This window comes from Bos javanicus, chromosome 1 (assembly GCF_032452875.1).
Source record: "Bos javanicus breed banteng chromosome 1, ARS-OSU_banteng_1.0, whole genome shotgun sequence".
Classification (NCBI taxonomy): Eukaryota; Metazoa; Chordata; class Mammalia; order Artiodactyla; family Bovidae; genus Bos; species Bos javanicus.
The window spans coordinates 130,675,906-130,701,309 of NC_083868.1; the positions used below are offsets into that span (position 1 = coordinate 130,675,906).

General features: G+C 47.6%; 1 protein-coding gene across 4 annotated transcripts; it reads left to right on the top strand.

Moving 5' to 3' along the window:
- The first annotated feature begins 1,625 nt into the window (after positions 1-1,625).
- On the top strand, positions 1,626-25,136 carry NME9 (NME/NM23 family member 9). 4 transcript variants are annotated; one of them, XM_061420751.1, is made up of 12 exons: positions 1,626-1,693; positions 2,146-2,182; positions 5,257-5,314; positions 10,114-10,217; positions 12,038-12,109; positions 13,721-13,837; positions 14,906-14,981; positions 17,636-17,718; positions 19,954-20,046; positions 20,941-21,095; positions 22,666-22,805; positions 24,824-25,136. In XM_061420751.1, the coding sequence occupies exons 2-12, from the start codon at positions 2,150-2,152 to the stop codon at positions 24,919-24,921; spliced, it is 1,029 nt and encodes a 342-aa protein (XP_061276735.1). In that variant the 5' UTR covers positions 1,626-1,693; positions 2,146-2,149; the 3' UTR covers positions 24,922-25,136. The 4 variants fall into 4 exon arrangements, with proteins under 4 accessions (XP_061276735.1, XP_061276751.1, XP_061276743.1 ...); XM_061420767.1 differs by having other exon boundaries at positions 10,114-10,157; XM_061420759.1 differs by having other exon boundaries at positions 1,638-1,705.
- The last annotated feature ends 268 nt before the right edge of the window (positions 25,137-25,404 follow it).

Consider the following 25,404-nt stretch of genomic DNA (forward strand, 5'->3'; position numbering starts at 1 on the left):
TATCCAGACAGCATATTAAAAAACAGAGACATTACTTTGCCAACAAAGGTTCCTCTAGTCAAAGCTATGGTTTTTCCAGTAGTCATGTATGGATGTGAGAGTTGGACTATAAAGAAAGCTGAGCACTGAAGAACTGATGCTTTTGAACTGTGGTGTTGGAGAAGACTCTTGAGAGTAACTTGGACTGCAAGGAGATCCAACAAGTCCATCCTAAAGGAAATGAGTCCTGAATATTCATTGGAAGGACTGAGGCTGAAGTTGAAACTCCAAAACTTTGGCCACCTGACGTGAAAAGCTGACTCATTGGAAAAGACCCTGATCCTGGGAAAGATTGAAGGCAGGAGGAGAAGGGGACGACAGAGGATGAGATGGTTGGATGCCATCACTGACTCAATGGACATGAGTTTGAGTAAACTCCAGGAGGTGATGGACAGGGAAGCCTGGCATACTGCAGTCCATGGGGTTGCAAAGAGTTGGACACGATTGAGTAACTGAATTGAACTGACATGCTGTTACTATATTCATTCTCAACTGCCTGCTGGATCTGTTCATTCCTAAAGATGTGGTGTTAAAGTCTTCAATTATAATAGTGGTGGTGGTTTAGTTGCTAAGTCATGTCCAACTCTTGCGACCCCATGGAGAGAGGAACCTGGAAGGCCACAGTCCATGGAATTCTCCAGGTAAGAATGCTAGAATGGGTTGCCATTTCCTTCTCCAGGGGATCTTCCCAACCCAGGAATTAAACCCGGGTCTCCTGCATTGAAGGCGGATTCTTTACCAACTGAGTTACAAGGGAAGCCTTCAATTTGGGTTTGTCTATTTTTTCTTTGCAGTTTAGTCAGTTTTTGCCTCAGGTGTTTGGATGCTTTGCTGTTAGGTGCATACACAAGTATTGTTATGTCTTCCTGGAGAATTGATCCCTTTAGCATTATGTAATACCTTCTCTTTATCCCCGATAAATTTCCTTGCTCTGAAATCTACTTTGCCTGAAATTAGTATAGTGACTCCAGCTTTCTATTGATTACTGTAGCATGCCATAGTTTCTCCACCCTTTTACTTCTAACTGTCTTTAAAAACAAACAAGCAAAAAAAAGAAAAAAACCTTTTAAACCTGTGCTTTATATTTAAAGTTGATTTCTTGAAGATAACATATATTGGGCCTTGCTTTTTAATCTCCTGGCAATTTCTTTTAATTGGTGTAGATCATTCACACCATGTTTATAACTGCTTCTATTTTCTCCACTTGACTTTCATACTTCATTTTGAATTTGTAATTTTGTATTCTTTATCTTGAAGGAAACCTCTTCAGATCTGTCAAAACCTGGGAGCCACCCCTGCCCAGTATGTATTCTGTAGCAATAGAAAAGCTGCATGCCAGTCCTGGTGGGACAGAAGGGATGCAGGAATGGACGATGTAGCTCTACAGTACGTGATGCACCAGATCTGTGCTTGGTGGGTGCAAAAGACCCAAAGAGGACAAACTCTTCAGCCAATGAGTGTTTCTACAGTCCAGTTCTGACAGTAAGAGGCGGGACACCCTCCTGCCTTTGCGCTAGCCCAGAGTGGGCGTGGCTTATGTGTACTCGGATTCATTTCTTGGCCGCCTTAGTACTCCCCCCACCCCGCCCGCACAGTGTTGCCATGACGACCGTGGCTGGGTCGCAGCAAACTGTGTGGGAAACTCTCGCTGCAGGTTGAGGACCGGGTACCTGTTTGCAGGGGCTCAGTTTCCCAGGAATAAATGGGAACAGAAGGGATGGCAGGGTTCTGTAGGCTTTTTCCGTCCAAATTCCTTGGCAGGCATTTCGGGGCCTCATGGGCTGCGTGGCCCGGCGCCCCTAATCGGGCCCCCGCGCGCGCCCCTCCTCCAGCTCCCGGGGGGAAGGGACTCCGCATGTCCACAGAAAACCTTCTGGCGAGCGAAGAGCCCTCGGGCTTAAGCTCAGCTTTCTCCGTGGGGTGTTCACTTTGGATCACTGCGTTTATTTGCTGCCATTCATAATTAACTTGAAGGAGCGGAGTTGGGGAGGTGGGCGCTTTATCTGAAGGAGGCTCTAGGCTTGCAGATCTACTCAATGTTTCGTCGTGAGGTTGCGGCCAGAATGGCCGGAACCTTCAATAACAGAGCTTCTGTCTTCTTTGTAGAGCCATGGGCAGCAAGAAAAAGGAAATTGCCCTGCAGGTAAGTCTCAAGGCGAAGTTGGCTTCCAGCATTTGATTGGGGTGGAATAGGGGGCCGGGAGGATGGTCTGCAATGGAAAGTGCAGTATAAAAATGACTTCCCTGGTGGTCCAGTAGTCAAGACTCTGTGCTTCCATTGCAGGGGGTACAGGTTCTATCCCTGGTGTGGAAACTAAGATCTCATAAGCCGCACAGTGTGAGCAAAAAATTAAAATTAAAATGTACTATTAAAATGTGGCATATAACAATGTTCACAAATTTGAATATTGTACCCTTCTGCCTTAAAGGAATAAAAGCTTATCTTGACCTCTAATGATGACAATTTTTTGTGTGTGCACTTAAATATAAACATGAGGAGGGCATGGCAACCCACTCCAGTATTCTTGCCTGGAGAATCCCATGGACACAGGAGCTTGGCGGGCTACAGTCCCTAGGATTGCACAGAGTCGGACACTACTGAAGCAACTTAGCATGAATGCAAATATAAACATATAAGCACAAACTTGGATAAAAGCTGCTTATGTGTATAATGCTTATGCAACCATGAAACTGAAACATGAATTAAAACAAAAAATAGCAAGAAAATATGAATCAGTATAATTCGATCTGACATATATTTTGTTGAGGTATAATTATGACTTGCTGAGAGAATATAAGTTCTTAGAGTCTGGGCATATGTCTGTAACTGTGCCCTTTCTGAAGACCCACTTCTCCCATCACTGCCTTCTTGAAATCATTTGCTTATTCAAAGAATGTTTTGATATTTTATGCACTATGCTTTCCTTATAGAGTGTTTTACTTTGTTTGCACCTGTGACAAGTGAATTAATAAGACAATAACTACTTATTGTCCTGGCCCTGGACAATAAGTAGGGGTTGATTCTAAAGTGATGGTTAAAAAAAAAAAAAAAGCAGGCATGGAAGCGGATGGATGTGGGATGGAAGGCTTTAATATCATAATGTAACGTGGGTGCCTTTTAAAGTAAACTTTAAAATTTTTTCATGGTCAGGCTCTAGGCACCTCTCAGTAGATGGGCAGTGGTCTCCAGGCATCTGATTTCTCCTTTATTGTTCTCTGTGGCATCAGCACTTTACATGTGAATTTGCATGTGATTTTTAAAAAAAGAAGAAAGCAGTATCAGGCTAAGGATAGTGTGCAGGGGGCTGGATGGGCAGGGAAGGGAAGAGTTTTGGTCTGGAAGTCAAAGATTTGATGCAGTTCTTGACTGTTTTGGGACTTCGGATAAATCACATAACTGCTCTGGGCTGGAGCTTACCCATCTGTGGAAGGAGCATGTTGGGTGAATTATCCCTAAGGGCCTTCCAACACGGAGATTTTAGTACTCTAGAGTTATGAGACTTTTTCTGTGTCTGTAAATCAATTCTAAGCACCTGGTCCTATCAATTATTGCTGTGAACAATGTCCTCAACCTCTCTGAGCCTCCTTGTTCTTTGTGTAAACAGGAGGGATGATACATACCTGGCAGCACTGTGGTGATGAGACTCCTTAAGATATGTCCAGGCTTGAGGCTCTAAGCGTTTTGCTCCATATGATTGTCTCTTCATGTGTCTATGTCTGATATTCCCTTGGAGAGTAATAACATTTGTTATCAATTTTTTTCATGCATATTCCCCAGAGCTCTGAGTTCATTGTGGTGCTCAAAGGAAGTGCTCCCTTTTGCTGAGGCAGGGAGTGGGGGGTCGCTATGCACGGAGGCCTATGTGTAAGCATTGCTTCTCTACCAGGTCAACTCCTTGAAAACAGTGTTCTAGGGTCTGCCAACCAGGAACCCTGTCCTCTCCTTAGGTAAGACTATTTAGGGTTCCTCAGTTGACCCAATATCCCAGCAATATAACTCCTAGGTATTTACTTACTGAAGACAAATGAAAGGGTGAATGCAAAAGATTTAACAACAATGTTCCTAAGTCTTTATTTATAAGAGCCCCAAATCATCCATCACGCAGAATGTGATGTTGTCATACAATGGAACGTGCTCAGGAATAAAAGTGAACAAACTACTGAGATACAATTACACAGATGAACACCCCAAATACGCTGAGCAAAAGAGACCAGCACAAAAAAAGACATGCTGTACTATTTCACTTATATGAAGTTTTAGAATCAGTAAAATTAATTTGTTATGGCAGAAAGCAGGTTAGTGTTTACCTGGGGAGAGGAGTAGGGAGTGAGCGGGAGGAGACCAGAAGGAACTTTCTGGGGAGAGGAATGTTCTGCATTGTGATAGAAATGTGGTTACCTGGGTACATGCATTTGTTAAAACTCACTCCTGTGTAACAGTTTAGTTCTGTATGTCTCACCATATATAATTCATACCTCCATACAATGTATAAAAAGACAAAAAAGCAAAAACAAATTAGTACCTCCCTGTACATGAGTTCAGATAAATGTCAAAATTTAATGTTGAGTAAAACACAAATTGCAAAAGGAGATCTTCAATATAATACTGTTTATGCCTATTTATGTACATAAAACAATTTTATAATAGTTTTGGCAAAGTAACAAGTAAAAATGATTTTTTAATTAAAAATTTTTTTTTTAATTTTTGGCTGCGCTGGGTCTTCGTTGTGGCATGCAGGGTTTCTCTAGTTGCTGCCCATGGGAGGCCTCTCCAATTACAGAGCATGGCCTCTAGAGCTCACGGTCTCAGCGGTTGCCTCACATGGGCTTCTCTAGTTGTGCTGCCTGGGCTTAATTGCTCTGAGGCATGTGGGATCTTAGTTTCCTGACCAGGGATCAAAGCCATGTCTCCTGTAGTGGAAGGCGAATTCTTAACTATTGGACCACCAAGGAAGTCCCAACAATTTTTAAAATGAGATTTTTCTTAGGATAGTGGTTATTCTTGGGGTTGGAGGCAGGAGGAGAGAGAGGAGAAAAGAAGACTGGGCAAAGAGGGCAGCTTGAGCTGTATTTGTAAGTATTTCATTGAGAAAGAGACGGAGAGGGAAGAGAGAGACCTGACTGATAGATATTAGTAGATAACCTAGAGCAAACGCACCAAATTGCCTCCCCATGGGCACCCGCAGTAATACAGCGTCTGTTCCTCTCTGATGCTAGGTCAACGTCAGCACCCAAGAACTTTGGGAGGAGATGCTCAGTTCCAAAGGACTAACTGGTAATTTAAGATGATTTTTTAGACCCATTCTTTTCAAAATTCCTAAATGACATATTGAACCATGGAGAGAAAACCTGCAAACAGTATCATTTCCCTATAACCTTGAGCTTCATAAATAAAAAAGAAGGTAATTCTTTTGTGAATATGTACGTATATGATTTCAACGTCTGTTAGTCCAATTCAGGAAACTAGTCAGTACTGCCGGATAGCAGGGTTCCCTTGTTTTAGAGCTGATTGTCATGCTCAGGGCATATTTGGTGTTAAAATTACTTGAGGCACAAAAGGGGAAGGTATTGAAAGGAATAGGGGATCTCTTGGAACTCGAGGGCTGGAATGAGAGCCAGGTAGCCCAAGAGAGTGGAACCAGGGGCTGCACAGTCACTAGGAAACAGCACAGCCTCCTGGTCCCCCACCCTCCTTGTATCAATATCTATTGCTGAGTAACAATTTACCCTAAAACTTAGCAGTCTACAGCACTCAACATTTATTATCCCACAGTTTCTGTGGACCCAGAATCCAGGGGTTGCTTAAGTGGGTGCCTTTGGCTTGGGGTCTCTCACCAGGCTGCAGCTAAGGAGTCAGACCAAGAATGTCAAGGCTCAACTTAGAGTTTAACTTACTTCCAAACTTGGTCATGTGGCTTTGGCAGATCTTCAAAGGTCATTTCCCAGTCCATTCCTGTGACCATTGGCACGATATAGGTCCTTACTGGCTGTTGGCCAGAGACATCCATTTCTTGCCATCAGTTTCTCCATAAGGCTACTCACAACATGGTAGCTTCTTCCCCCCAGCCCTTCCACCCAAAGCGGGTTCAGGGAGAGAGGAAAAGAGCGAGTGAGCAAGTACACAAGAGAGGTAGATGAAAGTCACAGTCTTCATGTAACCTAATCTCAAAAGTAACATCCCATCGCGTTTGTCCTCTTTATTTGTTAGAAGCTCTGGGTCCAGCCTGCACTCAAGGGCAGAGGCCCACACAAAGGTGTGAATCCTGGGAGACAGGGCCCACTGACAGCATCTTAGAGGATGCCCATCACAGCTGCTCCCCACTCTTCCTTTCTCCACTTCTTTTCTTCTAGAAGGGCTCTATTTTTGTGTCTGGTCAGTTCTCTCTATCAATGCACCTGCTCTGTCAACTTGTATCTGCTCTCATCTCTCTCCTTCGCTGCCTTTAGCACTCAAATCCCCCTCCTCCAGGCCTCTCTCAAGACTCAATTTGTCTCTGCAGCCCTGTCACCCACTGTACTCTGGGGTGTGTCCTGGCCTCTAGCCTTCCAGCACATGCCACTAGTTTCCCCACTTCCTCACTGGTATCCGTGTTGTTCCTACTACCTGGAGTATCATGGACCCCAACAGACTGTAGAAATCTTTCTCCTTCTCAGGTAGCTCTAAAGCAGCCTCCTTGAATGAAATCTTTCCTGAACTTCTGTGTGGTCACTTCTACCTGGTGTCTCTAGGGCATCTGGGGTGGGACTCTGTCTCAACCTTCCAGCACACAGCCAGCCTTGTGTGGCCCCTGTGTGGTTGGGCATTCCGTGCCTGCACCCAGCCTCTAGACACAGGGCCAATGTCTTTTCATCTCTATCTGGAGCACACGTGTCCAGGCCTGGGCTGAGTGGGTACTTAATAAATGCGGTCGCATTGATCCAGGATGGGGTGTGAGTCTGGCCATGCCCTATTACTTGAGGGGCTACAAAGCTTTGTTGATGGTGCCAGGTCTTAACTATTTTGTCCATATGGTTTGTCTGTGCAATCAGAACACGGCTCCTGGGTAAAACTTCTGTATCTTTAATAACAAACTCATAAGAAAGTGAGTTTCTTACTACTCATAAGTAAGAAAACCACAAACTCATCGTGTTGTGAGGATCTGCCATGTTCCAGGCACCCTACGTGATCATAGCTGCCATCTACGGAGCGTGGAATTGTTGAGCCCAGCACTAAGCGCAACACAGGGAATTGTGCAGACTGGAGGCAGCAGGGGCTCATCTGCCTCGTTCATCAGGCAGTCTCAGGAAGACATGAATCTTTCTAGAGCCAGCAGAGATTTGTGCCCAAAGTCAACCACCATCTTGGAACTCTGGTTGGCTCACTTGCATCTGCCTTCAAACATGCAAAAGTCTTTTCAGGTTTGTGCACACACACACACACACACACACACACCTCCCTTTTCATTTCTCTGCCATTTCTTCCCTTCCTTCTCTGTTTGCTTCCTGCCATTCAATCTCTTCATATAGTTTCTCCCCAGTCCCCAGTCCCTTCTCCCCCTTAACCATGGCAAGTGTGCCTTTGTCCCCACCACTCCTCGGAGAGCCAGGGAGTGCAAGAGGAGATGGGAAGTTGGTACAAATGACTGGGCTGACTTATCAGTGGAAACCCTGCATAGAGATTGGTAGCTAACTGTGTCCCAGTTGTTGTTGTTTTTTACCTGCCAGAGCTTGAACCTGTTCTCCTTGGTAGGCTTGGATACAGGGTCGTCTGAGTCTTCCAGGACTTTTCCCCAGTATGACCCAAATGCCTTTCTCTCCCATTACTGGGGTCTACTGAAATTGCTCAACTGTGAAGCTGTTGTCCTTAAGGAAGCCCAGAGCTTCATCCACCTCTGCCTGGATGCTAAGGACCAAATCCCTCTCTCTTGCCACTGCTGGAGTCTAACTGCCTTTGGGACCATTTGGCTTAGACTCTCTGGTTGGTACTGGAAACGCAGAACATCTAGAATCTAGTGCACTTTCCTCCCTCCCCAAACACTCTCTCCCTGTCTTCACTCGGTTCTTTTTCTCTGCTGGGCTCAATGGTGGGTCTTCTTCACACCTGCAGGACTGTCACCCCCCTAGTCTTTCCACTTCCTTTTCAAAGTCTCAGGGATTCTTCCATTCCTTCCATCCCTCCCTTGACACTGCCACCCCTGTGTCTGGCTTCCCGATCCCTCCCAAACCCAGTCTGATTCTATCTCTGCAAAACTATGTAGCTTGGCTGAACTGACTCATACTCTTGAAATTGTGCATCTTCATTCCTAGAGTTCTTGAAAAAGCATGAACTATGGCATCAGACAAACCTCAGTCTAAAACTTGGTTCTACTCCTTGAGAATTTTTATTTTGTTTTACCTTGGGTTGGTTATCTCTTTTCTATTTCTATGGTAGAATAAAAATACCAATGTTGCTGGATTTTTTGGAGAGAAAAGCCAAGTGCAGATGGCTTAGTAAATATTAACTCTCCTTTCTAAAAACCTACTGTGAGTCCTCATTGCCTAGTAAATCAGGATGGAGCTCCTCAAACCCGCATTCCTTGCTTGTCCAGTGGTCTCTGTCACCACTTCCCACAGCCCAACCCCAGTGGCCCCTGTACACCCCTACCATGCTTCCCACCATGGGCTCCCTCTCTGCCCATCCAAACCTGGCATTTCCACAGTGTCCAATGCAAGTCACCCCTCCACTGGGTATCCTCTTCCTAATTCTTACGGTACAGTGTTAGTGCTGCCAGTCTATGCTAACTTCAGTCATGATAATTTAGGTAATTCCTTGGCAGTCCAGTGGCTAGAACTCGGTGCTTTCACTGCCAAGGACCTGGGTTCAACCTCTGGTCAGGGAATTAAGATCCCATAAGCCATATGGCACAGCCCCAAAAAAAAGGAAAAAAAGATAATTTATACCGTGTTTTATTAATAAATGTTCTCATACGATGTGAAAAATTGAAATGTGAACCTTCAAAAAGTAAAATCACAAATCGCATGCTATTAAAACTTGCAGAGCTGAGAGTTTATAAGCAGTGTCCACACTCCCTCCCCATGACTATGCACTCCTGCTGCTGAACAGAAATGCCCTGCTGTGTGGATCAGGCATGAACTCTGACTGCTGAGGTCTTCATGAAGACATCCTTTCTCTACAATGTGACCATCAGGACGTCACCATCTAGCACTTACTCGTGGTGTCTGATTGGGCTGAGTGGGTCCTGTGTGTGTCTGCTGCACACGTGTTGGCTTTGTTGCTTAGCTTCTTGCAGGCCTCGAGGTGTAGTGCCATCAGACAAGAGGGTCCCTCGTATCCAGTTCCTGCCACACTCCAGAGACCAGGACCAAGGCAGAAACAGGCTCCCCAGTTTCCACCTAGGTCTCTCTTAGGTTCACTTTCTGGGAGAACAATGTTGATTTGATAGAGTAGGTAAAATTCCCCTTTACCCAAAGCAAGTGGCTTTTAACTTGTCAGGAGGAAAGGGTAATGCTGTGTTTATTAGCTAAGAGTTGATTGTATGCTGACAGGTCACCTACTATTCCTTTCAAAAAAGATACTTTCAGTCCAATTCAAATAGTTACAGAGGGCCTCTCTGTGCTAGGCCTGAAAATTCCTTGTGGTAAAGGATGCATGTTAAGTAAGTGGTTTTCACTCTACTCACTTCATTGAGTTTAGAATTTGGAACACTGAGTTCATAAGGGAACGCTGTGTTTCCACTCTCGCTCATGCTCTGCTGGGAGAATAAATCCTCTTAACCAGCAAATGGGGCTTCCCTTGTAGCTCAGTTGGTAAAGAATCTGTCTGCAATATAAGAGACCTGTGTTCAATCCCTAGGTTGGGAATATACCCAGGAGAAGGAAATGGCAACCCACTCCATTATTCTTGCCTGGGAAATCCCATAGACAGAGGAGCCTGGAGGGCTAGGGTCCATGAGGTCGCAAGAGTTGGACATGACTTAACGACTAAACCACTAAACCACCATAGCAAATAAAGATGGCCATCGGAGCGGGTGGGAATGTGCTGGTATCGATTTGGCCTGACGTGGCCGGGCGCTCCGGTTTCTTGGTTCCCCGCAGTTGTTGACATCTACCAAGGCTGGTGTGGCCCCTGCAAGCCCGTGGTGAGCCTCTTCCAGAAGATGAGGGTGGAGGTTGGCCCGGACCTTCTGCATTTTGCATCAGTAAGATCCTCTCTCAGCAGAATGTCGAACAACGGTTGCAAAAAAAACTTAAACACTGAAAAACAGGAACAGGAAGCCTGAGGGGCCTTTTGCAGATCATGGAGAGAGTATTCATTGTGGAGTTTCTGCTGATGCCAGTTTCTCGGGGGAGGAGGTTTCCTGCCTTCCCCGCCTCCCGCAGTCCCGGTGGCCTCGGCCACCCCTGGCTCTGGAACAGGGACTGCTTGGCCACTCTGAGGCCAGTGCTCCTCCTTCTTGTCTCCTGGACACCGTGAAGCCTGGAGTCTCACTTCCAGAGCACAGGGTTTAAGATCTCTATCCTTACTCCTTAAAGGGGACTTTCAGCAAAAGTTTCCTTGGGTCAGTGGATAGAGATGGGAATCACTTCCGGAGATGCGCGTAGGAGACGCGGGATGAGCTGCCAGGGGTGAGGCTCAGCCAGTACACACGGACGACGCTCGCTCGCGATAACTCTGGAGAAGCGGGGCTTCCGGGGCTTGCCCTCCTCCGGGGAGCCGGTTGTGAGGCTTCACTGGAGGAGAGCAGGAGGGGCCTGAATGGCGGGCTTTATCCGACCTGGAGGCAGAGCTCAAGGACCCTCCCGTGTCCCAGCCACTAGGAGCAGACGTGGGATGGTAGCGGAGGAGCTCCCTTGATCCGGAGCAGGAGAAGCTGTCATTTCCTCCTTAATTTATTCCTCAAAAAACTACACTGGCAACACTTTTTACCCGTATGTTGACAGGACACTTGTTAAGGTTCTGATGAAAAGACATTAGAAGGAGCAGCATGAGAGAGAAAAGCCAGGGCTCCGCCTGGGGAGGGCATCACTCATGTGTGTGTGTGAGATGTGTCATGTATGTATGTGGTGTGTGTGTATGTGGTGTGTGTGGTGTGTAACATATGTGTGTTATGTAGTGTGTGTGTTCTGTGTAATGTATATGTGTGATGTGTGTATGGTGTGTGTTATGTGTAATCTATGTGTGTAGTATAGTATGTGACTTATGTGCAATGTGTGTGATGTGATCTGTGTGTTATGTGTACTGTGTGTGGTGTGGTGTGTAATGTATGTGTGGGGTATGGTGTGTGTGGGTGTATAACGTGTGTGTGCACGTTGTGTGGTGTGTGTTACGTGTAATGGATGTGTATGCTGTGTGTGTATGTGGTATATGGTGTTTAGTATTGGGGGCTGTGGTGTGGTGTAGTGTGTGTGTGTGCGTGGGATGGGGATGAAGTGTATGTGTGTCGTATGTAGGGGGGATGTGGCGTGTGTGTGTTTTGCAGGTTGAGGAGTATGTATGTATGTGATGTCTGTGTGTGGTGTGTGTGTGTGTGTGTGTGGTATGTGAGGGTGTGTGGTGTGTGTGTGTTGTGTGGGATGAGGGGTATGTGTGTATGTGATGTCTGTGTGTGGTGAGTGTGTTGTGTGTGTATGTGGTATGTGGTGTGGGGATGAGGTATAGTTGTGTGTCTGTGTATGTTGTATGGGGATAAGGGGTATATGTGTGTGTGTGGTATGTGAGGGGGGTGTGGTGTGTATGTGTGTGTGGTGTGTGTGATGAGGGGTATGTGTGTTTGTGGTGTCTGTGTGTGTGTATGTGGTATGGGGATGAGGTGTGTGTGTGGTGTGTGTGGGATGTGAGGGGGTGTGGTGTGTGTGTGTTGTGTGGGATGAGGGGTATGTGTATTTGTGGTGTCTGTGTGTGCGTATGTGGTATGTGACGTGGGGGATGAAGGGTGTGTGTGTGTGTGAGATGCGTATGTGAAATGTGTGTCCCATGCGGCTCTCCCATCAGCCTGCTGACCATCTGTCTCTCCTTTAGGCAGAGGCAGACTGTCTTGATGTGCTCGAAAGATACCGAGGGAAGTGCGAGCCGACCTTTCTGTTTTATGCCGTGAGTACCTTTTCAGTCAGGGATGGTCCCACGGCTGCACCCCTGAGTGTTCAGAAGGACGCCTCTCACCAAGAGCCCACACTATTCCCAGCAAGAGGTGCTGGCTTCTCCTGACTTTATTGTTTGGCCGAGGACCAATGCCCTCAATCACGGCACTGCTCACGGGCAGAACCCTGAGGAATCACTCTGGGCTGCAGGCCTCCTGAGCGCTGGACTCGGGACAGAGGATGATCCCCTCAGACACCTGTGCACCTTCTAGCTCATGAGCACTCTTGACTGAAGTCTCACTCCCAGCACAGAGTTTGGCGAATCCCACTGTGCTCCATAGAGGGAACATGAATGCTCCACAACATGAATGCTCCTGTATTTACCTTTGCTTCATCATTAAATATGAAGATATGCTGACATAAAGTTGGAAATGAGAAGGTCGATGGATGACAACCAGTGGTTCAGCATTTGCAAGACTACCTGGTTGCCTTCAGCTGTGACATCACGCGGGGCTCCCAGCCCCCGAGGGCCCGCCATCTCACATCTGGCTCTTGGCTTTAGGTCACCTGCCAGGCCCTGAAGACAACGGGTTGATTTTCTCCTCCTGACTCAGTACAGTGCTCCGTCACACAGTCAGGGAAACTGGGGTCTGCTCACCAGGGCTGGGGTTGTTTAGCTTGGAAACCTTCGGGCTCCTGCCCTCGGCAGCAAGTCTCACAAGTTGGAAGCTTCTGGTGAAACATCATTTGAGCTTTGGCCTTCAGGAGGGAGATTGAAGTTATTTGATGGAACCTGGTGGGGGAGGGAGGGGGAGTGGGAGATGCTGAGATGGACATGCCCCCAGCCACATGGCATCAGAGCTCAGTGGCAGAAAAGGCATCATTACCACAGTGGTTTGCTTGCCTGAGCCTGGAGCACGCGGATTAAAGCATCAGTTATAATGGCCATGTGGGGACATGTGGCAGCTGGTCACTGTCGTCACGCAGTGGAGGTCCCCTGAGGGTGGGATGGACACAGAAGGAGGACCCAGTGTATATGATGGTCTGTGAGTGACGGGCATGGAGACTTCTGAAGAATCAAAGATGGGAACCTCCAGTTCATTGCAAACAGCACCTCCACTGTGAGGTTCTCCCTGATCACCCCAGATGGGTTGGGAATTGATTCTTGCCCCAGATCCCAAGCACCCCTATTAATGCAATGGCCTTATCCTGTTGTAGTTGTTTCTCTGACACCACCATCTCCCTCCCCACTCCACACCCACTCACTGAGGGCGGTGTCTGTGTCTTTCCATGTTTTGGGTTTATGTTCTGTGCCTCTGTCTTGGTGTTGGGCATAGTAAGTGCTCAGTTGATACTTGTTGGATGAAGGAGCCACAGAGAGGCCACACTTAGTGACTCACAACCTATGGCCCTGGTCCTCCCCCACCTAACTCCCCGCTGCCCTGAAGGAAGTTTTGAAGGGAGGGGGGCATGGGGTAGGGGGCAGAGAAGTGACTGGAAGCCGTGGGCGTGGGGTCCATGGACCTTGACCTTGGGCACACTCCCAAAGCCCTTGGACACTCGCTAGCTCTTGAAAGAGGTTGCTGTCATGTGATCTGAGTAGGACCTCTGTGCTGTGTTCCAGGGAGGAGAGCTGGTGGCGGTGGTGAGAGGAGCGAATGCCCCACTGCTGGAGAAAACCATCCGCGAGCAGCTGGAGGCAGAAAAGAGGGTGCTGGCTGAAGGCAGAGAACGGAGGGTGGTAAGTGGCCAGGCCAGCAGGTCCCTCCCCTCCCCCGCCAGTGTCCTCCCTGTTCCTGAAAAGCTTCAGTAAATGCCCACCTCAGGGGAGGTGCAAGGCCCACTGGGAAGTCTTTGAGGAAGTCATCCTCTTCATCCAGAACACTTCAGTGTCTCACCTATTTCTCGCTCATCCCCACTTCATCTCCCAACAGGGGCTTCTGTAACCCTGACAGTGAATTCAGAAATGAAAATGAAGTTATGGATCCAGGAGTGGGTTGGAGGAGTCAGCCTCAGGGGGACATCTCTCCTGGTGACCTGCCCTCCCCTTTCATTCCTGGGTTTTATTTGTGACCCCAGGGGGTTCATTTCTTTAACTAGAAAGGGGTCATTACTTTGAGAAATAGGATCAGAAAGCACTACTTGTGATTTAGGTACAACATTTTCAGGATAACACGGGCTGTGAGTTTTTCATAAAGAATCAGCAGCCTTTGAAAACTGACACCCCTTAGTTAGAAAGAAGTATTTCCTGGTGCTCTGAGCAGCTGCCACAGGAGCCTTAATGCTGTGCAGTGTCCAGTGTTCAAGTTTTCACACTCAATTCCAAAGAGCAAAGCACTGTTCTCGTAGAATGGATTGGAATCAAATCATACATTTCCCCCCAGAAAACTGGCAAATTTTCCCCAAGAAAGAAAACATTTGTGCCTCCTCCACAGATAAATGATCTGTCTTTACTACTTCCCCACATAGTGTAGCCAGTTGCTTTCTATCTATTTGTATTTCAGTTCTTTGTCTGCTTGTCAACTCTCTATTTCATCTTTCTTCTTCCTTAGTTTCTACTTGATGCTCATGGAAACAGGTAGGCTCTAAACCTGAAGATCAGCGTGGATTTCCTTGTGTTCAATTGCTCTCACCCTCTACTACCGTCCAGTTACTCAAAAGGACCTTGAAAAGTTTCCAAGACTGATAATCTTGACCCTCTTCTTTTGCTCTGCATTTGGAACCTTTACTTGGCTTCTGTTGGTTGTTGAAGGTCTTTGTGGAATTTTAATCAGCTATCTACTTTCTGTCCATGACCAATTTGTACTAGATTAAAGATGAAGCTCTTTCTGATGAAGATGAATGCTTTTCTCATGAAAAGAACAATGGTGATGATGAGGACCTGGGTGAGTACAGAACCAACAAGCAAGCAAAAGGCAGTGCAGACTCGGACTTGATGTGTTTTTTAAAAAAATATATGAGTAGTAAGTTTACTGAATAATCTGAACTCTGGGGAAATAACCCATAAAACATTTAATCTCCAATCACCTGACTTCAAACATACTGTGTTAATCTCCCTCTGCTGTAATGGCATCTTGAGTGTCTTTCTGATCATGTTCAACTATAACAAGTGTGACTTTCATGACAATTACTAAGCATCAGGAAAGGCTTTCTTAATAAAGTGGAGGGGAATGATACTAATAAGGTAAATGAGGTGCTAGGGTTTCCTTAGTCCTTATTTGAGTTAAGAACTTGAGTTTCTTTAACCATTTTTCTCAAATGTGAGAAAGTCAGCTGTACTGAACCCCTCCCCTCCCCACAGCCTTGTACCTTCTTCCTCTTAGTCCCCAAGTATCAACTCATGGATTTTACACTCCTGAGCATCACTGTTCTTCCTGAGCCTTTACTGTGCGAACATCTTGACCTGGCAGTGGGAAGAGAAGCTAGAAGTTAGAGAAGTTGTTCCTGGCAAGGTGGCTCCTGATGGTCCCTGAGCCACCAGAGGAGACCAGGATATGGCTCAGGAGCCAAATAGGAGAGAGGAGGAAGTTCTGATTACTGCCTGAACGAGAAAAACTGCTATTTATGTGTCGATAACAAGGACTGTCTGAAATGGATTCTAATAAGCGATGTGGTGCAGTTTAGGAGAGCAAAAAACTTCAAGTGTGAAAGAGAAGTCAGCAATTTGGCTTCCACAGGAAACATTCGTTGTCTCGTTTATGGATTATCTCTTCTTCTCTTTCCCATTATTTTCTCCTAAATCCAGTCTCTCCACTTAGGAAACTACACAACGCCTGCCCTTGCCCTTAGCCTTCCACTCCTCCTAGCTCAGCTTCCTGGTCCACACTCCTTGGGCCGCCCTCTCCTCTGTCACTGCCCCTCTGCTGCTCCCAGGGCTCCAGTGACCTTCCTGGGGCCAAATCCAGCAGGCAGTTACCAGTCAGAGCTTATGGTATCCTGCTGCAGGCTTGGCTGCCGTCCACAGTGTCTTCCTACTCAAAACCCTCTTCTTGAGACTTCCCTGGTGGTCCAGTGGTGAAGGTTTCACCTTCTAATGCAAGGGGGATGAGTTCAGTCCCTGGTTGGGGAACTAAGATCCCACATGTGCTAAGTCACTTCTGTCATGTCCAAATCTTTGTGACCTTATGGACTGTAGCTCGCCGGGCTCCTCTGTCCATGAGACTCTTCAGGCAAGAAGAGTGGAGTGGGCTGCCTTCTCCAGGGAATCTTCCAAACCCAGGGGTTGAACCCGCATCTCTTATGTCTCCTGTGCTGGCAGGCATGTTCTTTACCACCAGCGTCACCTGGGAAGCCCTAAGATCCCACATTCCTTGTGGCCCAAAACAGAAGCAATATTGTAACAAATTCAACAAAGACTTTAAAAATGGTCCACATAAAAACCCCACAAAAACCAAAGTATTCCTCTTCTTGTCTGATGTCTGAGGCATCTCAACCTTTCTCATTTTCCTTCTCATTTTCTCTGGCCTGTCCACAGCCTCCCCTTCCTTGGCTTCTTTTCTTTTGCTCTCTCTTCAGACTGGAGTTCTTGGGCTCCTGCTCTGGCATCTCCTCTTCTCACCTTATACCTCTGTGTGGTCTCTTTAACTGGTCACTTTCTAAGGGGATTTAAACTCCAAGGATTCATAGGATGTTAGAAATAGTGCTCAGGGAAGAATGAACCGATTGGCTGCTTAACATGATCCACACTTTTTCAGCCCACATTTTTTAGATTTTCAGAGTCAACACAACTGATGTGAAAGTTGAAAAGAGAAAATAGGCCGTGGGGGATATAGTCTGTGGACAGCGTGCAGAGCTCACCAAGGCCAAGTCCATACAAACCGGAATCCGACAGGGATGGGTTTGTGCACAGATGTGGGTTCCCCCGAGGCGTCTGTGGGCCTGAGCAGTGGACGGCAGCCGTGTGGCATCTCCCTCATCACCACAGTTACTTGACCTGTGGACACAGCCACCCAGTAGCCTGGCCAGTGAGCTCTGTCTGGTGCCTGGGCTCCAAACAACAAAGCAGCTGATTCTCAGGAGAACGGGACAGAGACAGAGGAGTTTGGTAGTACGTGTCAGCCCTGAGTGGACTTGGAGCCTGGGGCAGCCACCACTGACCACATGCTAGAAAGTCAGAAAGATGCCCCGAGACGAGAACACAGTAGATTGCAGTTAGAGGCCAAGAATCATGAGGTGGGGACAGGAAGGGACCAGAGTGTCCTGGCCTGCTTCGCCTCTGTTCCAGCTCTGTCCCCTCTCCAGGCTGACTTGGTTGTTTCTGGGTTTTGCTCCTGAGTCGTCTTTGATTTCCTTCTCCACCTCCCATCCTCTCCTCCCTCCCCACACTCTCCCTCCCAGTTCGTGTCCCTTGCAGCCAGGCTGGGGTTGGGGTCTGGAGCCAGACCCCTGCATCCACTAGAGTCCAGGTCAGCAGAAGCTCAGCGAAGAGGCTGGGGGAGGGAGGCGGGGGCTGTGTGGAGCTGCACAGTCCCTGCGGAGAGCATCCTGAGAGCCTCCTGTGAGTCCAGGGTCTGACAGCACCATCCCCGGCTTGTTGCAGTGTCATCAGAGAAGGCCTGCACCTTGGCCATCATTAAACCAGACGCGGTGGTCCATGGGAAGACAGATGAGATTATCATGAAGGTAAGAGAGACAACGGGAGACTTCTGAGTTGGGAAGATCCCTGGAGGAGGGCATGGCAACCCACTGCATTATTCTTGCCTGGAGAATCCCCATGGACAGAGGAGCCTGGTGGGCTACAGTTCATGGGGTCGCACAGAGTTGGACATGACAGAAAGACCTAGCCCAGCAGCAAGAGAGACAACATATTCCTTACAGACTATACTTGTGTCTTCTCTGGTGGAAAACAGGGCTGGGGCATAGTGTAGCAATGTCCTAGGGGGAAGAGGCGTCTAAGGAGTTTAATTAAAATTCCAATGAGGTAAATCACAATATTTATTTTTGGCTGTGCTGGGTCTCTGTTTCTGTGTGAGGGCTTTTCTCTCGTTGTGGCACGTGGGGGCTATTCTTTGTTGCCGTGCACGGGTTTCTCATTGGGGTGGCTTCTCTTATTGTGGAGCACAGGCTCAGTACTTGTGATGCATTTGGTTGCCCTGTGCCATGTGGGACCCTCCCAGACCAGGGATCGAACTTGTATCCATGCATTGGCAGGTGGATTTCTTAAACACTGGACCACCAGGAAAGTCCTAAATTACAATTTTTAAATTAAATAAGGTCGGATATGATGAGAATGAAGGTCTCTGCTGCTTTTAATATTGTTTTTCCATCATCTTTTACTTTCAACACATTGAAATGTGAATTTGTGCTTGCTTTCGGTTCAGTTCAGTTGCTCAGTCATGTCCAACTCTTTTTGACCCCATGGACTGTAGCATGCCAGGCTTCCCTGTCCATTACCAACTCCCAAAGCTTGTTCAAACTCATGTCCATTGAGTCAGTGATGCCATACAACCATCTCATCCTCTGTCGTCCCCTTCTCCTCTTGCCTTCAATCTTTCCTACTATCAGGGTCTTTTCAGATGAGTCAGTTCTTCACATCAGGTGGCCAAAGTATTGGAGTTTCAACTTCAGCATCAGACCTTCCAATGAATATTCAGGACTGATTTTCTTTAGGATTGACTGGTTTGATCTCCTTGCAGTCCAAGTTATTCTCAAGAGTCTTCTCCAACACCACAGTTCAAAAGCATCAATTCTTTGGCGCTCAGCCTTCTTTATAGTCCAACTCTCACATCCATACATGACTACTGGGAAAACCATAGCTTTGACTAGATGCACCTTTGTTGGCAAAGTAATGTCTCTGCTTTTTAATATGCTGTCTAGGTTGGTCATAGCTTTTCTTCCAAGGAGCAAGCATTGTTTAATTTCATGGCTGCAATCACCATCTGCAGTGATTTTGGAGCCCCCCAAAATAAAGTCTGTCACTGTTTCCATTGTTTCCCCATCTATTTGCCATGAAGTGATGGGATTGGATGCCATGATCTTAGTTTTCTGAATGTTGAGTTTTAAGCCAACTTTTCCACTCTCCTCTTTCACTTTCATCAAGAGGTTCTTTAGTTCTTCTTCGCTTTCTGCCATAAGGGTGGTGTCATCTGCATATCTGAGGTTATTGATATTTCTCCCGGCAATCTTGACTCCAGCTTGTGCTTCATCCAGCCTGGCATTTCACATGATGTACTCTGCATATAAGTTAAATAAGCAGGGTGACAATATACAAGCTTGATGTACTCCTTTTCCTATTTGGGACCAGTCTGTTGTTCCATGTCCAGTTCTGACTGTTGCTTCTTGACCTGCATACAGATTTCTCAGGAGGCAGGTAAGGTGGTCTGGTATTCCCATCTCTTGAGGAATTTTCCACAGTTTATTGTGATCCACACAGTCAAAGGCTTTGGCATAGTCAGTAAAGCAGATGTTTTTTGGGAACTCTCTTGCTTTTTCGATGATCCAATGGATGTTGTCAATTTGATCTCTGGTTCCTCTGTGTTTTCCAGCTTGAACATCTGGAAGTTCATGGTTCATGTACTATTGAAGCCTGACTTGGAGAATTTTGAGCATTACTTTGCTAGCATGTGAGATGAGTACAATTGTGCGGTAGTTTGAGCATTCTTTGGCATTGCCTTTCTTTGGGATTGGAATGAAAACTGACCTTTTCCAGTCCTGTGGCCACTGCTGAGTTTTCCAAATTTGCTGGCATATTGAATGCAGCACTTTCACAGAATCATCTTTTAGGATTTGAAATAGCTCAACTGAAATTTCATCACCTCCACTAGCTTTGTTCATAGTGATGCTTTCTAAGGCCCATAGGACTTCACATTCCAGGATGTCTGGCTCTTTACCATATATATGTGTGTATATCTCCTACAGATCCAGGAAGCTGGGTTTGACATTTTAACGAATGAAGAGAGAACCATGACAGAAGCAGAAATGCGACTTTTCTACCAACACAGAGCTGGAGAGGTCAGTTTTTCAGTTTCCATGTATCCAACATGCTTGCATTTCTTTCTCTTTCTCCAACATTATGTTTGTAAATTGATATTAGTTTGGGAGAAACTAGACTATTATGAAGAACAAGATTATGAACAGCAAGTGGGCCATGAAATTACTCTCAGCATAATGATTACAGGCTGCGTCAGGGAGACGTTGCTTGGCATGCTCCCAAAGATTAGAGTTTGACTCTAACTTAAGTAATGAAATAGGAATTACTGGGGGGACTCTCTGTGACTCCCAGAACTGAAGAAAGAAGGCTGAAGGAGTTGCATGAGAAGGTGTGGGGATAAGAAGAACCAAGGCAGGGGTGTGGATTTCTGAAACAAAACCTCACGGGCAGTCACTTCAAGTGCTCCTGTTGGGTGACAGATTCAACCACTTTTCATCTGTTTCTGCTTCTGACCCACCCACCTGGGAGACAGGGTCTCCTAGCCTGGGCCCCACCTCTCAGGTGAGGAGGGTGTGTGGGGAGGGGTGGATAGGCATTGTGGTTGTCGGCCAGACTAGGACTGAGTGAAACGGGGAAGGGCCGTTCCCCAAAGGAAGCTTGAGTGCTGCTACTTGAAGAAGGGGGAAAGGTTGCAAGATGCTGCAAAGAAGTCTCAGCTGTATCCCCTGGTTTCCATGTGTGTGGTCTTCTAAATGCTATCCAACTTCTTATAATTTCATGCTCAACCCCAAACATGTCATTTCAGAGCCTCATATCTGGGTTCTCTGTGTCTTTGGGTACCACTTCCCCTCCCTGGGCTCTTCCAGGGCATGCTGGCTGGTGGTGAGGCAGCTCACGGACCCTCTCCCATCCTGTGGGTGGGATGGGCCTCTGGGGCCCCTGGCCTGATTCACTCCCTTCCCTCCCTGTGCTAGGACACATTTGAGAAGCTGGTACATCACATGTGCAGTGGACCAAGCCACCTCCTGATCCTTGCCAGGACTGAGGGCACCGAGGACGTGGTCACTGCCTGGCGAACCCTCATGGGGCCCTGTGACCCTCATGTGGCAAGGAGGGAGCAGCCTGACAGGTAATGTCAGCAGCAATGGTCCTTTCATGCATCTCAACACCTGCATCCGAGGAAACTGAGAGCCCTGCTAGGGGCTCAGCCAATTGTGGGTAACACAGAAGGCACTCTGATGGCCATGAAGCTCCCTCTTTGTTATATGCTGGGGAGTCCCTGCCCTTTGTTATGTATTTGAGGAGACCCTGACGTCCTCCCCCTCTGATCCCACCCCAGCCCTTCAGAGGATGCCTCCTTGCTGCCTCTTGCCCTCTTCTGAAGGCTGCTGTGGGTCCAGTCCTCACTGTTCTCTCTGTAGCAGAGGGTTTGTGGTCCCAGAGCCATCTGAAACCCTGACCCAGAAGTACAGATTCCAGGGCTACACCCAGGCCTGCTGAGTCAGAGACTGAGTGGGGCCTAGGAGTCGGCTGTGTAGACTCAGCCCCCTGATCTCTTACCCCCTACTCAATACCCAAGGTGTCCTGAGGTCCCTTAGAGTCTGAGCACCCTGTTCTGCACACAGCGCTAGGCTGCCTTGGTCAGCTCCCTGGCTCCGTGTGATTGTTTAGCCTGACACCACCACTGCCAAATCCACTGTCTTGCCTTTGAAGAAGCTGAGAGAGGCCCTGCCAACAAGAAAGACATTAGCAAGAGACTAACTGCAGTTGTACTTTATAGTTGTAGGGAGCTGGGAGCATTCATGTTTGGGGCAGCCGGGGCTGATGAAAGAGCCCAGAGTTCAGATCTTAGGTTTTCTGAGCCTCGGTTCTCTCATCTATAAAATGGGGTTGTGAGCACCTATCTTGGGAGGCTGTTAGAGCGCTGTGGTTAGAATCTCTCTTCTTCCTCTTGCTAACTTTGTGGTCTTGGGTCATCTGTGCTTTAATCCCTCTCTCTTAATGTCCTCATCTGGAAAATGGGAACTACAACGGGAAAGGACCTGCCTCAGATTGAGAGAGAGAAAGAGGGAACTTGGAACACTGTTTGAGATAAAGGAAATCTTATCAGTATTAGTATTATTTTAGGGAACCTTGAGGGATTAACTATGCCAATTTGTATCAAGCCCTCAGCAGGGTGCTTGCCTAGCCCCCAGTAGTAACAGCTACAAAATGACAGCTCCTGGGCTCACACCATGACTCATGCATATTTACTCCCTTTTAAAAATATTTATTTGGCTGCATCAGGTCTTAGTTGCCACACGTAGGCTCCGGAGCACAAGGGCTTCAGTAGTTGTGGCACACGGGATTAGTTGCTCCATGGTGTGTGGGATCTTAGTTCCAAAATCAGGGGTCAAACCCGCACTCCCTGCATTGCCAGGCGGGTTCTTCACCAGTGGACCAGGGAAGTCCTGACTCATGCATATTTAAACTTGGGGACATGACGGTCTCCCTAGTCTCCCTCACAGGGTTGCTGCACAAATGAAACAAGGTCAGAACACCACTGGTTACCATAACCCTTGATGCCGTTCCTGGCATTTCCAGCAGAGAAAGCCACGTCACAGAAATGCTGCCTGTTGATGGGTAGCTGTGTTGCCAGAGATCAAAACATTTCTTTTCAAATGAGACCGTTCTTTCTTGTACATTTTGGACACTGCTAGTCTCCGGGCTCAGTATGGCACAGAAATGCCCTTTAATGCAGTCCATGGAAGCTGGGACTCAGAAGACGCCCGTCGGGAACTGGCCCTGCTCTTCCCCGGTTTTCAGTTTTCAGACCAGATTCCAGAATCCGCCCCTCTGGGTAAGTCATCCAGGCAGATCTGGTCTGTATTTAATCCCCAGTGGGGATGGTGTGTGTCTGTGTGTGTGTGTGGTTTGGGGAGGGGGCGTTGGTTACTGATAGTAACTATGTGGTAACCACCTTTAGGAAAAACTGGGCCCCTTAGGAAACTTTAGCAACTGTCCTGCTGTTTTATTTTCAGAGTAACAGTGTTGCTTTTTAATATCTCATTACATTTTTTGCTGCATATTTCACTTTGAAGCCAAACTCTTGTTGCAAAGTTACTTTGCATTGGCCCCTGGAAACCACAGGAAAATGTAACTAACTTTCCAGAAGCCAATTTCCAAGGCAGAGGCCAGACAGTCGCTTGGTCACTTCCTCTGAGCTCCGCAGGCCCCACCAAGCCTTTGATGGTGTTGCCGAGAAATAGAGGGTTATACAGAAGTACCCTCTGCCTGGAGCTGCTGTGGCTCTCGTATCCCTCTGCTGCTGCTAAGTCGCTTCAGTTGTGTCTGACTCTGCAACCCCATAGACGGCAGCCCACCAGGCTCCCCCATCCCTGGGATTCTCCAGGCAAGAACACTGCAGTGGGTTGCCATTTCCTTCTCCAATGCATGAAAGTGAAAAGTGAAAGTGAAGTCGCTCAGTCATGTCCGACTCCTAGCGACCCCATGGACTGCCCAGCCCACCAGGCCTCTCCGTCCATGGGATTTTCCAGGCAAGAGTACTGGAGTGGGTTGCCATTGCCTTCTCCGCTCGTATCCCTCAGCCCCATTTGGGAAAAGTGTGCTGGGCTTTTTTGGAGGTACCCCTTCCAAATCTGGGTGAGAAACCCATGGGGCTCAGAGCACATGTGACCCGCCCCACTCCGTGAGTGGGAGAACAAGGCCTGTGCTGCCCCTGCCGAGTTGCACATCTCTGTTTGAGCCTCAGGTGAGGTGGAAGGGGCCAGGAGTGAACATCCTGGGAAAAGCAAAGGATGTGAAGGTGGCCTTTTTTGGAGAGGGCTGCCTGCAGATCTGAAACGGTAATAACCTCTGTATGCCTCCATGTTAGGGGTTTTCACCCAAATACTTCCCTAAATGTTTATGTTCATCATGGTCTCCTCAAGATCCACAACCAGCCAAGTAAGAATAAGTGGTCTGAAGGCAAGGAAGGGAAGGGTGAGATCTGACCCCTGCTGGCCCTTGTTTAATCCTGGTGCGGCCTACTGCTGGCTGAGGGACAACTGGGAGTGAGATGGAGTTTAGGGAGGAACTCTCGCCCTGGTGCGGGCGGTACTGGGAAGACCAGCTTGCCTCTAGGGACCTGCCCTCACAGACAGCCCACCATGTGTGTCAGGGGACCTCCTCATCCGTTTGGGGTAGTGACTGGAACAGGTAGGTATGACTCTGAGGAAGGAGGAGAGGGAACTGGCTGGGGAACACTCACTGGGGAGAGCTGGGAGAGTGTGAGCCTGACCTCCCGTGATGAGGAGCTGAAGGGTCTGGGCCTGGATCACACCTGGGTGTAAGTGCACAGCTTCCCGTGGGGATGACCCGGAAGTAGCCTGGTTGGGGTGCGAGTGTTCTGCCCTTTTCTGATGTATGTGCTGCACCTTCTCAGCCATCAGGAGCAGAGTGTGCTTTCCGTGTACTCAGCACTTTTTCTGGGCCCTGGAGACAGAGTCCTGGCTCTGAATCCTGCCTCTGCTATTTATTAGCAGAATAACCTCAGGAAAGTTACTCTTTTGGACCTTGGTTGTCTCATCTGTGAGAGATGATGAGACCCGTTATAGCCCCATAATCATCATCTTTCTCAGAGGGTTCTTGTGACACTCATAGCCTGGGGCCCTGACACAAATGCTCAGCCAGAGTCACTTCCTTTCCTAATTCTCCCCTAGTCCCTGACCCACATACTAGGACCTCTTTGCTGCTCTGTTCACCCTGACCCCTAGCTTCACTGTCTATCTTTCTGCTGTTCTGTGGTGGACAGTCTGTGGGTGGGGGAACAGGACTGGCCTGCTGTAAGAATCCTACAAAATGCCTGTCATCCCACAGGCCATGAGGCTGAAGGAGCGGAGGGCCCCAACAAAATGCTGTGCTCTCCGGAGGATGTGGATGAGGCAGCCCGTGACCAGGGTGAGGCCACAAGCTGAAGTCAGAACGTTTGTATCTGCTGCACATAAGGAAACTTCCAGAACTGGAACTTCCTCTCTTGAGCACCAATACTATCTTGATTTAGCTGTCCTTCATGAATAAAAATAATGGTATCCACTTTCCTGCCTTACTAAACAGTATGAATGTGGAATATGTACTTTTGGGGGGCCATCTTTGACATTTTTAGAAAATAAATGGACATCAGTTTATTGAACTCTGCTGTGACACGATGTCATCTCAGGGGATACTTACTGAGCTAGAGGACAGTGTCTCCCTAGGAATAAATCTACATTATGGATGAAATGATTTTATTTTTTAGACAAAATTTTTTTAAAAATACTTATTTGCTGCGCCGGGTCTTCTTTGCAGCACCTGGGAGCTTCAGTCTTCACTGTGCCACGCAGCATCTTTAACTGCAGTTCTTAGTTGCAGCACACGGGATCTAGTTCCCTAAGCAGGGATTGAATCCAGGCGCCCTGCAT

Excerpts from the sequence above, each read along its gene's own strand:
- NME9 (XM_061420751.1), top strand. The coding sequence starts at position 2,150 with ATGGGCAGCAAGAAAAAGGAAATTGCCCTGCAG. Across the intron at positions 10,218-12,037 it reads ACCTTCTGCATTTTGCATCA|GCAGAGGCAGACTGTCTTGA; the intron begins GTAAGATCCTCT and ends TCTCTCCTTTAG. Across the intron at positions 14,982-17,635 it reads TGGTGATGATGAGGACCTGG|TGTCATCAGAGAAGGCCTGC; the intron begins GTGAGTACAGAA and ends GGCTTGTTGCAG.